Below are 12260 nucleotides of genomic sequence, written 5' to 3'. Positions count from 1 at the left end.
TCACTACGGTGTCTCTCATAGCCTGAGTCGCTTTGGGACGTTAAACTCCATAAAACAAATCAAACCAAACTAAACTTGCATAAGATATGAAAAGCTGCAAGCCCAGCAACGTTTTCTGGGACAAATATTCAGAATGAATGAAAATAATTAAGATTGGCGCGTACGGCACATGCCGCGGGAGAATGAGTAGCCACTGATGTTAAGGCAGAGTGCTCGCAAACTGAAATTTAAGCAGAGAGCAATGAAAAAGGCGTCCATGCTTACCTGTAGCAGCCCCATTCTGGCAGTTTTCACTCTCTCTTCAAGGAGACGCTAACCAAACCACTGCAGCAAGCGTCTGCAGGGACGATCACACACTCGATACACTCTCCGATAGGCGGTTGCGCCGAACGGCGCTTGGATAAATCTCCGAGAGAGCGAGGTCCAACACGGTCGGCACGAGCGAATCACTTCGCTCTAACCCAAGCGAGTCGGCGGTGGTCGAGTCGTGTCGTGTCGCTTCGAGAAGCACCTTCAAGAGTCGTCGTTCGAGGTCCGAACGGATTCGCTGCTACGCCAGACAACTGCGGCAGCGACTCTGACCGAGAAGAGCTTTTTGTCGTCGCCACTGGCGTCTGGCGGGAAAGAGTTCTCGCCCTTTTGCTTTTACGGGGCAGAACGCGCTCTTGCCCGAACGAGGCCGCACACTCTCACCCCGCCTCGCGCGCTCACGCTCACCTCGTGTTATACCTCGTGCATTCGGGAGCCGAGAAGCCATGCGGTGGCTTTCTCTGCAAGGGTTGCCTTCTCCGCCAAGCTCTGCTTCTCTCTCTCTCTCTCGCGTCGAACACTGCCCGGCCTGGCCCGGCGCGACGAGCAACTATTTCCCCCGTCGGTTGCCTGTACCTCCTCTCCCAACTTTCGCCGTCGCAAAATGCATCCGTGCGAACGAATAGGCGGCGTTCTCCGCAAGTCCTTCGTGTTTGACGGTGTGGCCCCACACCTCCGGGTCGCATTCCGCAATCCGCGCCTGTAAACGCAGCCGAGCAGTACAATATGGGAGACGATTAATAAACACGTGGGATACTGATGACGAGCACGATCTCGAACCTCTCACTCACGCAGGTAGCATCTTTCACCTCGTCTTCCTTTTTTTTTTTTTCGTCTTTAGCGAGCCTTTGTATTGAAATGATTATCCGCGGTCGCTTAAGAAAGAGTACAAGGAGACAGAGAACTATGGAAGATAATTTGTGGAGGGAGGGCTTAATTTTATGCCGTGAGCATTGAGTCTCAAAGACGGAGCGCTTCTGACGTCTTAATGACAGCGGGTGCACGACGCGGTTCATTACGCGTCGCTTAATATTCCGCGATTGGTTATTCTTCCGTACGCTTTGTGTTCAGTAGAAAGAAGTAGCACTCGTAAAGACCTCCCACGATGATGAGGCTTCATTGTAAAGGACTACAGCGAAGCTTTGTAGCCTCGTGGCCTACAAATTTTGTTCTCGGGAATGTCTCGAGATATACGGTAAATGTGCATCGGAGAAGAGGATTACGTTGATGGGCCGGGTAGTGAATGCAGTGTTTTATGTTGTTTCATTCTTCGAGTTTCCGTCCTTAAGTAAGCATTCACCGTCGTTTACTTACATAATGTAATTTCTGAACATGTGACTATAAACTTGATACAGGCGGAGCACTAAAGAGCGCAACCTTGACATAAAACCCGGAAGAAAATAAAAATCCTGAATATCTGCATGCATTAACAAAAGGGTGAAATAAACTGCCGCGTTCAATATTTTCTGGATATTTTTCTTTCAGCCAGGATAGCTTTCTGCAAAATGTAATTACTTCTACTTAAGACACGCACTTTGTATTGAATTTTGTCCTTAATAGTAGGGGCACCAGGCAAGAAGGTTTTATCGAACTCAGTACTTTTTTTTCTTTTTTTTTTAATGAAGGGTGGTCACAAGGCTACGTAATCTCTGGAGAACTCAAGTCTAGGGATCTGGGACAGGTTTTAATTGCGCGTGTTCGGCATCTACGGGATATTGTAAAATGCTGGTAAGTACGCGTTTGTGGGAACGGACTAAGCTTCAGGTGCACGGGGAAGATTCGCTTTTAGAGTTCTTGCTGCGCTTATAAAGTAATTACGATTGCCATATAATATTGTTGTGGTGCTTTTATAAACCATTGTGTGTCATGCGTGGAATGTTGTAGGGTACTTATATGATCATATTAATGAAATGGCGTGAACTTCCGATGCATAGCGAAATTTTGCTTTCGCTATGCATCGATTGTTATCGTTATTGTTGCTGTTATACAATATGCCCCAAAATTACGTTCTGTAACCCTTGTCCAAAAAGTGTAAACAATCTCTGGACGTATTACGACCTAATAGAAGTCACCTCTTATCCGCCTTTAAGTGCGAGATTAGTAAAGTCAGTAAAAGTTGGTTAAAAGGCAGTAAGGCCATTTTTTTTAGAAAAAAAAAAAAAAACTCAACAAATAGGTAAAACAGACCCCCTCCCAGCTGAGCCTTCCAGCCGCCCCCTTCAAGAGTGACTCAGAAATTTTTAATGCTTCGTTTTACTTTTTTGCCGACTGAACTTTAACTTTGCAGGTATAGGACCACGACATCTCACATTGGGCGTGGGATCTCGCCAATGGGATGCACGGCTTTACGATATGCACTTTCCCATCTAGGCAGGTCTCTACACATTTTTTTTTTTTTTTTTTGCAAGTTAATATTTCTACAGTTCATAACCCGGCGTCGCTCCCTCGTCACTTCTAATCGCTGTTGTTGAAGCTCCGGCAAAAAAAAAAAAAAAAAAAAAAAAAAAAAAAAGTTTTTCTGCTCACAATTTTTATTACGTTATAGGCTTCTTAACGTCGACATCAAAAGCTTAAGTAAAAAATGCTCCTGTTCTAATTTGCTTACGTTTGCAGTTAATATACAGCGCTAGACTGGCTTACCTTGTGTTGTTAAACTTTACATTAGCAAATATTTTGGCTTCAACTTGCTACAGTAACACAAAACTTTTTTTCTCCCAAATTCTCGGTGGCTGTCAGAAATAATATAAATATGACTCTGTTACGCTCTTTCGATTGTTTTCTTTTGAATTTCAGGCACATAAGTGTGAGAGGCCTTCTGGGTAGCAGATGGTGCTGCTCTCCAAATCAATCCTGCTACGTTCTTTCTCACCACTTTGCAAAGCCACATGTCAATATGGGCGCAATATTTGCTGTCCTAGTTGTTTTTGTTTCTTTTTTGCTATAATGAAATGATTCCTGACTTGATAATTCTCAAAGCTTTATTGTTAAAGCATTGCTGCATTGTAAAATGTTCTTATTTGTGTGTGAGTGTGTTTTGGCGATGTTTGACTGCCTACAATGGTTCTTTTCATTTCTTGTTTTTCTTTTGTTTGCCATAGTGCAAGGGTTTTCTTGGTTTTTCGGAGTACGTTGTACATCGTATCACTGTACATTCCCATCGCATCGCATCAACTTATTCTGTACTATATGTCTGTTTTTATTTATGCTGTTTCCCCGCTACAATAATGCCCCAGTGAGGGCATTATCGCTGTAGGTACCCTGTATAAATAAATAAGTAAGTAAAGAAAGAAAGAAAGAAAGAAAGAAAGAAAGAAAGAAAGAAAGAAAGAAGAAAGAAAGAAAGAAAGAAAGAAAGAAGAAAGAAAGAAAGAAAGAAAGAAAGAAAGAAAGAAAGAAAGAAAGAAAGAAAGAAAGAAAGAAAGAAAGAAAGAAAGAAAGAAAGAAAGAAAGAAAGAAAGAAAGAAAGAAAAATTTGTATCTCACGAACGAAAATTCGTGCATTGTGCTGTAAAGCCAAGAAAAGGGCTGCTCAGCTCGGTCGAAGATTCTTGCTGTAAGGGAAACAGTTGTGCGTAATTGATTACATTTTTTCAGTTATACATTGTAATCAATTGGTGACTTTTCTCAAACATTAACGTTTCGGGTAATTCAGTTAGTTTTTCGGTAATTGATTACCAGTTATCAATTACTTATATGCAGAAAAGCTTACAGGGGCGAAGCGTCTGTGACGATGTGATTACCCCAAACTTCGGCCGTGCGATGGTGCGCATGGCTGCCTGTCATATTGCGCTCTTCGCGGTCTTCCTTCTTGGTGTAGCTTCTGCTTGCATATGCTGCAATTCCTCGATTTAAGGCCAAAGGGGTGTCTAGTGAAGGATGACGTCAGGAGCTCCACCAGCTTTCGGCCGAAGAATTCAATAATTCAATCGGCCTTGCTATATTTCTACAGGAGAAGCCATATCTGATGTCACAAAGGAAACACCAACACGATTGTTTGAGCTTTTAGCGACCTTACCTGCAGTGACTTTTCACAGCGCCTACAACAAGGCACGGAACTTGTTTAGTTTGGTTTGGTTTGGTTTGGTTTGTAGGCTTTAACGTCGCAAATCAATTCAGGCTACAAGAAACGCTGTAGTGGAGGGCTTCGAAAATTTTGACAATCTCGAGTTGTTTAATGTACATTCATATCGCTCAGTACACCGCCGCTTTGCTTTGAGCCGGCCTCCATCGAAAAGCGGCCGCCGCGGCCGCGGGATTTTACCAGTCGAAATCCCTAATCAATGAGCCACCGCGGCGGGTCATATGGGATATAGAAACAGGCATCGAAGCTTTCGCAACTAAGAATGGGTGAGAAAGGTGTTCGCACAGTATAACCCCACCCTACCATCCAATGCTTACATTTAGAGAGTTGTTAAGTGCAGCGACTGATGTCTTCTTGAGGAAATGCTGCAACAAAATCAGAGACAATTACTTAAAACAACTCCTGTTGAAAGTTAACTGCTTGTGAAAAATGTTCTAGCAAACGAAATTAGAAGGAAATAAAAACAGCGCAAAAATGAAGACGAGACCACACAACACAGGCGCTGTTCTGCTCTAATTTGATGACACATACCCACACAGGGGGATCGGCCAAGAATTGGGGCGCAGAGATATTTGTTTTTGCAGAAATGATTCCTAGAGAATAGAAAAGGAAAGTAAAATATAAAAAACCAAAATAAAAAGGAGAATTCATAACGCACGCAGTAGGAGAACACTGAGATTTGTATTAAAAAATTCAAAGCGTGTTAGCAAGGCAGACGTTTTGATTGTATTAGAAAGTTTTTAATGGCGCTAAAAACAGACCTGGAGCTGTATCCAAGCATGGTGGCACCGAACGATAATAAGATCTGGCTGCTCAAATTAAGTCCCAGCTGTTGCAACGTCTTCTCCAACACAACAGGCGCTGTCTTGTGCCTGTGTTGTGTGGTCTCGTCTTCGTTTTTGCACTGTTTTTATTTCCTTATAACACGCACCAATTAGACCGCCAAAATTCTCTCTTGGAAGCGAAATTAGTTTATAGGCGAGCTTTGTGTCACGGTAAGTTCGAGGAAAAGTAAAGCAGTTGTAGTCGATTACTGTTCTGTAATAATTAGTTACTTATGAGGGGCTGTTTTGACTGCTTCAATAGTTACATTTGAAATGGAGTAATTTTAATTGTAATTATTTATTTTCTGTAACGTTTACCACCGGTGACAAAAGTATGTGGACCACCCAAACTGTAGCCAAAGCGCATAACTTTCGCACCGGCCAGTAGTCTCGGATAATAATTTTCAGGTGGAAGTTGGGCTTTAGTTCTTTAAACAATTGGAGACGGGTACAAAAACTCGGGTTCATACTGAAAACTTCTGGACAAGCTCACGTTTCAAGGTACGTTGTTTGAGAGCGCAATGTTTTTTAGAATATAGTAAAATTCCACTACATCAGCCAACACATCCGCAGATGAGTTGGCTGTTAGAGACAGCAGTAGGATGGACAGTTGGGCGAGTTGGTAGTATTTCATAGCGCAATTTTTTTTAGAATATAGTAAAATTCCACTACATCAGCCAACACGTCCGCAGATGAGTTGGCTGTTAGAGACAGCAGTAGGATGGACAGTTGGGCGAGTTGGTAGTATTTCATAGCGCAATTTTTTTTAGAATATAGTAAAATTCCACTACATCAGCCAACACGTCCGCAGATGAGTTGGCTGTTAGAGACAGCAGTAGGATGGACAGTTGGGCGAGTTGGTAGTATTTCATAGCGCAATTTTTTTTAGAATATAGTAAAATTCCACTACATCAGCCAGCACATCCGCAGATGAGTTGGCTGTTAGAGACAGCAGTAGGATGAACAGTTGGGCGAGTTGGTAATATTTCATAGTGTGTGGTACAGCGCGAAGACACGAAGAAGCACAACAGATGAGCGCTGTCTGTTGTGCTTCTCTTCTTTGTGCTTCGTGTCTTCTCGCTGTACCACCCACTTAGAGACAGCAGTAGTTTTTGCTTGTAACGTTTTCGCGATGGTCAAAAACGCTTCTATTTAAGTTTTTATGGCAATATTAACTACTCGACGCGAGCGAATGATAAACTTTTAAAGGAAAAAAAATAATAATATTCAACAGTTGTCTTGCAAATAAACTTAATGGTCAAGAAAGCTAGACTAGTTCTTACTGCTGCCATGTTTTCGTTCCTACAATAGCCCAAAAATCGGATGTTTTTTTTATTATTATTTTTATGCCTACGAAGTAGACGTTAGTACCTAGTCCGAAGTCGGTTACTGTTTTCCCTCCTTATAGAACGATACCGCGTCGATAGGGCGGGCCTACGCACGCTATATGTGGCTGGAGACGACAGCCTGCAAATCTTGTACCCCGTGTTCCCTCGTCAGAAATAGCTGAATTTGCGCGTGCTTTTCTGCCACAGTGCAGGTCACGAGAGGCGACCCACTCATTTCCGCGCGCACAGTCCGAGAATAAACTATAGGAGAAGAGGGACGCGGAGAAAAACACGAAAGTGGGACATTTTTTCCCACAGTAGCCATTTTATTACGAGCGGCTGATCAAGAAGCGGAGTCCCCTCCTTACGCATTTCCGCACTTTGATTACAGTCAAAATGCAGCGTTGGGGACGCTGTATTTAAGTACACAGCGCACACAGCGCACACAGCTCTGGCCTGAGGTGCGCGAACCTGTTGGATGGTAAGGCAAACCTAGAAGGCGACCGGCACGAAGCAATTAGAAGCAACTAAAGGGAAAGGTTATTTCAGAAATAAGGGCATGCTTCGGCAAGCTTGATGCTAATTATAAATCAAAGAGCGTAGCGCAGGAACAAAGAACGGGGACGATGACAAGACAGGCGCTTGTCCTTTCTTGTCGTCGTGCCTGTTTTTTGTTCCTGCGCTATGCTCTTTGATTTACATTGTCTAGCCAACATGCCCAGTCCTATTCACTTTTGATGCTAATTATTAGTGTAATTAGGCGAGGGTAGTCCATAACACCGAGATTTTCTATGGCGAAATGACGCCCCAGTGCGTACCCATGTATTTTGAAACTATGTCGACTGACTTTCGAGGCAAAGGCAAAGAAATGATTGCAAGAAGTGAGAGACGACACATATGGGAAGCGAAGATGGATGACTTCTTTTCTGGAGGAAACCAAAGTGCATTGCATACGACAAAATAAGCAAAACGAGCTCTGTGTTACCATGTTTTTTTTTATTTTTTATTTTTTTTAAGGAGCCTAAACAACTAGCAAATCATTGCTGCTCTCCTTCAACTCTCTAGCTCTTCAACACTCATTGAATACTGGAACGACCGTACACAGAGCGAGGTCAGAAGTACCGGCAGTATGCCTCGATGCTGACAGGGGAAAGGAAAAGTGCGCAGTTGACCACGCCGTAGGTTTTTTTTTTTTTTTTTTTTTTTTTTTTTTTTTTTTTTTTTTTTTTCATCCCGACTCGATTACATAGCTAGTGAAAATCTATTTGCATAACAGCTTTCTGCATGAAAAGTTTAATGCATGCTGATTCGTATCAAAAGCGTTCACTTACTATCGATGAAGGCCGTTTAATAAATTAAAGTATATATCTCAACCTAACCACCGTTACTACTGCAACAACTTAGAAACTTTTATTGCCTTGAGTTAAGCAGAAACCTTGTGTTCGGCTCTCTTTGGCCGCAGATGCCATTGCACCACACCAAAAAAAAAACTCTCTCCCCCCCCCCCCCCGTCATTACGGACAATGGCAACGAGTGTGCGTGAAAGTATCATAAATTCTGTCAGGGCAATTCGTAAATTTCCTGAAATATTTCAGTAATGAGCCACCCCTGTCACGATTTAGTGTGGTCCTGCTTTTGTTTTAGTACCTTCTTTTTCTCTAAAACTAAAATTTCCCTGCTGTACTCTTTTACCATTTACGATGTAGTTACCTCGTTTTATGACTAAGACCCTTCGCAGACCTTCTTCCTGTCCAATACCTTCTTTCGTATTACGGAAGCTTCGTTTTCTTAGTGAAGGCTACGGACAATTAATTACTTGAATAAATAATTCAATAATGCGTTCATTAAGAACCTTCAAGCACATCGCCGGGCTCAGAAGCACCGTAATTTCTGCCATAATTTCGGTCGTTCAAGGAGCCCTCGTATTACCCGGCCTCCGCGCTAAGCGAGCCATTTGTAATCGCTCCTGAACGTCACGCGTGGTGAGCGCATAGAAACGCGCCAGTCACGCCTTTCCTGCAGGCGACACGACGCTGACCGCGACATCTAATTAAAAAACCAAATCGACCCGCGTGCTTCCTCATAATGAGCGAGAAATGAAAGAAGCAGAGGGAACGATCACGACCATGCTTGGTGAAGTAGATTCCTTCAGAGCGTCGTGTCAGTCTCGAGTGAGAGCAGCAGCGGCAAAAAGGCGTGTGAGCGTAGGGCGGCCGGAGAACCGCATCGGCAAAGCACGCGGGCATAACGTTCGCGCTCTCAGTTTGAGTGGCGTGCGACACGGGCTTGGTGATGGGAGCCCAGCACGCTCGTAGCACATCACCGAGAGCCCTCTTAGTGACGGCAGCTACGGGCGGCGGCCTGAATGTGTTGAGAACGGGCGTAAAATGCCGCACGGTGTGCATCGAGCCACCAACCTTTCAGCGCGGCGTCGGCACCCGTGGGAGCTGAGAGAGATTCGCTCGCTGACGGACGCCGCTGGGTGACCCCGCGGGATGTCACGCTCATTGCGAGCTTTAGCAGCGTAGTTGTCGCTTGCGTGGCGTTAAACGACAGATAGGTCGGGGCCTGGCCTGCTATTGAGCAGGCGAGAGCGCATTTTGACACCTCGTTTCCACATCGCAGGGCCTCACCCAACTGCGGGGCCCGAGGCTCCACATTAGGTTTCTGGGTGTCAGCGGCTGCTTAGCATCGTTCGCCGCGTCGTTACGTGGACGACACTCTTCAAATCGGCTGCCTCCCGCGCTGCGCCATTTTCTACGCTCGTTGGGTGGCGAATTACGCTGCACTGCTGTCAGTAGGAAGGGCGAACTCGAGTGTGGGCTTGACCTTTTTTTTTTTTTTTTTTTTTTCGTTTGTTTTATATTCACCTGAGAACATGCACTGCTCTGGGAGTTTCATGGCGTCGTTCCGTTGGTAGTAGTGGTGTGCACGAAGCTGATCACGAGTGGAAGCGGTCGCGCGACAATAGCAAGACAAATGTGCTGATATATCGGCTGATAAAGGGAAACATCTCCACTTTCTATTGCGGCGCACGCAGTGGTCTCCAGGCGTATTCATATGACGTCTAGTTTCTGCACTAAGCGACAAACGAGCATAAGAAACATGCCGGAGCCCCACATCTAAAATCAGCGAAAAGGCCTGATACAGAAAAGAGGGCGAACAGGGCTTCTCTTCTATGTGAAGTGTCCTTTGGCTGGTTTAAGATGAACGATTACCAACTCACCCAGTCGCCCACCCCAAATCTAAGTGCTACTTCTGTTTAATAATAGACAAATCTGTCATTCGCAGCATTCCGTGAGGTAGACCATGAAAATCCGGATTGATTTGTTTTGTAGGGTTTAACGCTGCCCCAAGGCTATTCAAGATATGAGAGACGCCGTAGTGGAGGACTCCGGAAATTTCGATCACCTGGGTTCTTTAACGTGCACTGACTGACATTGCAGAGTACACGGGCGCCTTGATTTTTGCCTCCATCGAAAAGCCGTCGCCGCGGCCGAGATTTGATCCGACATCTTAGAGTTCAGCAGTCGAATGCCGTAACCAATGAGCCATCCCGGCGCGCCATCAATATCCGGTCACGTGACGATCACATTCCATCACGTTTCCAGTGCAGACTTGAAGAGATGAGTCATTCGCGGTCGTTGTTGTGGTAACTTTGTATGTATTATAGCAAACCACCAGCACGGAGAAAAAGTTAGCCGAATTTGCCTCGTTGCTCAAATGAGAGGACAATACTCAACAACTATTTTAATGCGACAATGTTGAACACTTTGTCGTCGTTGTGAACGAACAATCACGGGCATGGCCTTGGCATGCGATGGTTTGCAGATGACATGGGCGGTGGTCGGAGGCTTCCACTGTCGTCGGAGAGTTGAGTAGCATAACTAGACCGCGTGGCATCGCTTTTCTGGCAGGAGCTGCCAACTCGAGACGCCCCTTTGAAATGGTAGGGCAAGATTGAAATTGAGCCCACCGGGGGGACACTTGGGCCCCAACTTTAACATTCTTCTTCATGCAGGCACGTTCTTGTGGCTTGATCGGGCGTTTATATTTTTGTCGAGTGAGTATAGTCTTTCATAAAATTTGACAGCTTAAGAGTGAATGCTAGTTAGTAAGTGTGAAATAACAACGAAGAAAATTAAGCGATTATAGCAATTAATAAGGGAGTAGAAAAATGCATGTGCTGGAACGACGATCGGCAAGGGGCCCCAAAGACGAGAGCCAACAATACTATAACGTCATACCCATAAAGTCGGAGCTTAATTGTCCGCAACATATTCGTTTGCTGAAAACTCGTTCGCCTGTTCTGTCAAGCTTACTCCTTTTCGATGTTGCGTTCGTTGTGTCCGTAGCTGCACTACTCTTTGTGCCACCCTGAGTCTTGGCGAAGGCGCCAGTTGAACAGGCGCACTCTAAAAGGTGCTCATTTCCTTCGTTTTTTAAGGTCAGTCAGTTACTAGCTCATCACTCATCCGCAAGGCCGCCAGTTTTTAACCACCTCCCTCTTTCACCGACCCAATCACCGCCCCTACCCCCTGCTCGCTCGTGCGACCTTTGATTTACGAAGTCGCAGTGAATGGGCTCGATCAGAAACGCTGACTTCGGCATTCGTGAATCAACCCACCATTTATTCGCCTTTTCTTCGCCACTGAAGATAGTAGGTGGGAAGGGAGAGTGCGTGCGTAAGAGGGCCGTTCACGCTGGACGCACGAGAAGGCATAAGCTTTGGGCAAGGCCGTCTCGTCCCATTTTACGGACAGACGTTTCGACTCGGCCAACGGCTAGCGCGCCGGAGTGCACGCAGGCTCTCACGGCTTGCAAGGTAGGCGCTACGGTCGCCGAAGCAGCGCCTCGAGTGGTGTGCTCGAGACTAATAAACGCCTCGAAGGAATCACAAAAGCGCGCCCACCGCCGTTACAGAAAAGGCGTAATCGCGGTGGCTATCAAGTCGCCATTTCCTGGCACCCCAAAGCGGTCGCGTAATAGGCGTCTAGCTGTAACAGCCCAGGGACGTGTCGGAGAACAGGTTCTGTAATTGGCAAAAAAGAAAAAAGAAGAAAAGAGAGAAATACTTTATCGAGTAAGTGTGCCATATGGAACTAAAGGCTTCTGCTGAGCACCGGCGGATAGCGCAACACGTATCCAAGCACGGTTATTGTAATTTTGATGAAGACGAATCAGAATTAATCGACCGCGGAAAAATAACGCGGACAGTTGTAGAAATAAGAGCAAGCACGTGTGCGGGACCCAATTCGCCTGCTGGGGTGGGCGTGTCACGATGCAGACGACAGGCGTTGTCACGGGGCGCGAGAAGGTCAGCTCACGATCACACCCTTTCGCTACAAAGGCGGATGAGGTAGCTTTTAATTCCTGCTTTGCATTTCGGATGATAAGGCCATGAACGGAAAATGCAACATGAGACACAGATAAGTACACTTCGCTTGTTTCTCGCATAAAAGTCTTGGCAAGAAACATATAGTGGCAAAATGAAAATCGCTTTTTGTAACACTGCACTCTCGAGCTGTCCGCTCCCGTGGCGACGCTCCGCAATTAACACGCCAGGCGATTATGTAAGGGCGCAAGGACCCCATATGAGCCATGTGGTCCCGAATGTAAGTTAAGACCAGAACAACTTGATTAACTCGTCAGTTCCTCTTTTGGTGAAGTTAGCTGTCGTCTGCGTGGGATCTCGTTGCAACGGTCAACGAAAGCTGT

General features: G+C 45.4%; 1 protein-coding gene across 2 annotated transcripts in view; it reads right to left on the bottom strand.

Moving 5' to 3' along the window:
• The window catches only part of LOC146199202 (uncharacterized), a 220516-nt gene that overhangs the window by 81706 nt on the left and 126550 nt on the right, over positions 1-12260 (bottom strand). Inside the window, exon 1 of one of the 2 annotated variants that reach the window (XM_084594677.1) lies at positions 265-601. The exons of the other annotated variant lie outside the window; for it this stretch is intronic. Coding sequence (XP_084450803.1) covers positions 265-279 — 15 coding nt within the window. The 5' untranslated portion in view covers positions 280-601. Of the gene's footprint in view, positions 1-264; positions 602-12260 lie in introns of those variants that run through there. 2 annotated transcript variants of the gene reach the window in all.

The sequence above is a fragment of the Amblyomma maculatum genome, chromosome 2 (genome assembly GCF_055883805.1).
Source record: "Amblyomma maculatum isolate TAMU_Amacu chromosome 2, ASM5588380v1, whole genome shotgun sequence".
Lineage (NCBI taxonomy): Eukaryota > Metazoa > Arthropoda > Arachnida > Ixodida > Ixodidae > Amblyomma > Amblyomma maculatum.
Note: the sequence above shows the minus strand (reverse complement) of the source record. Positions and strands in the feature narration are given on the sequence as shown.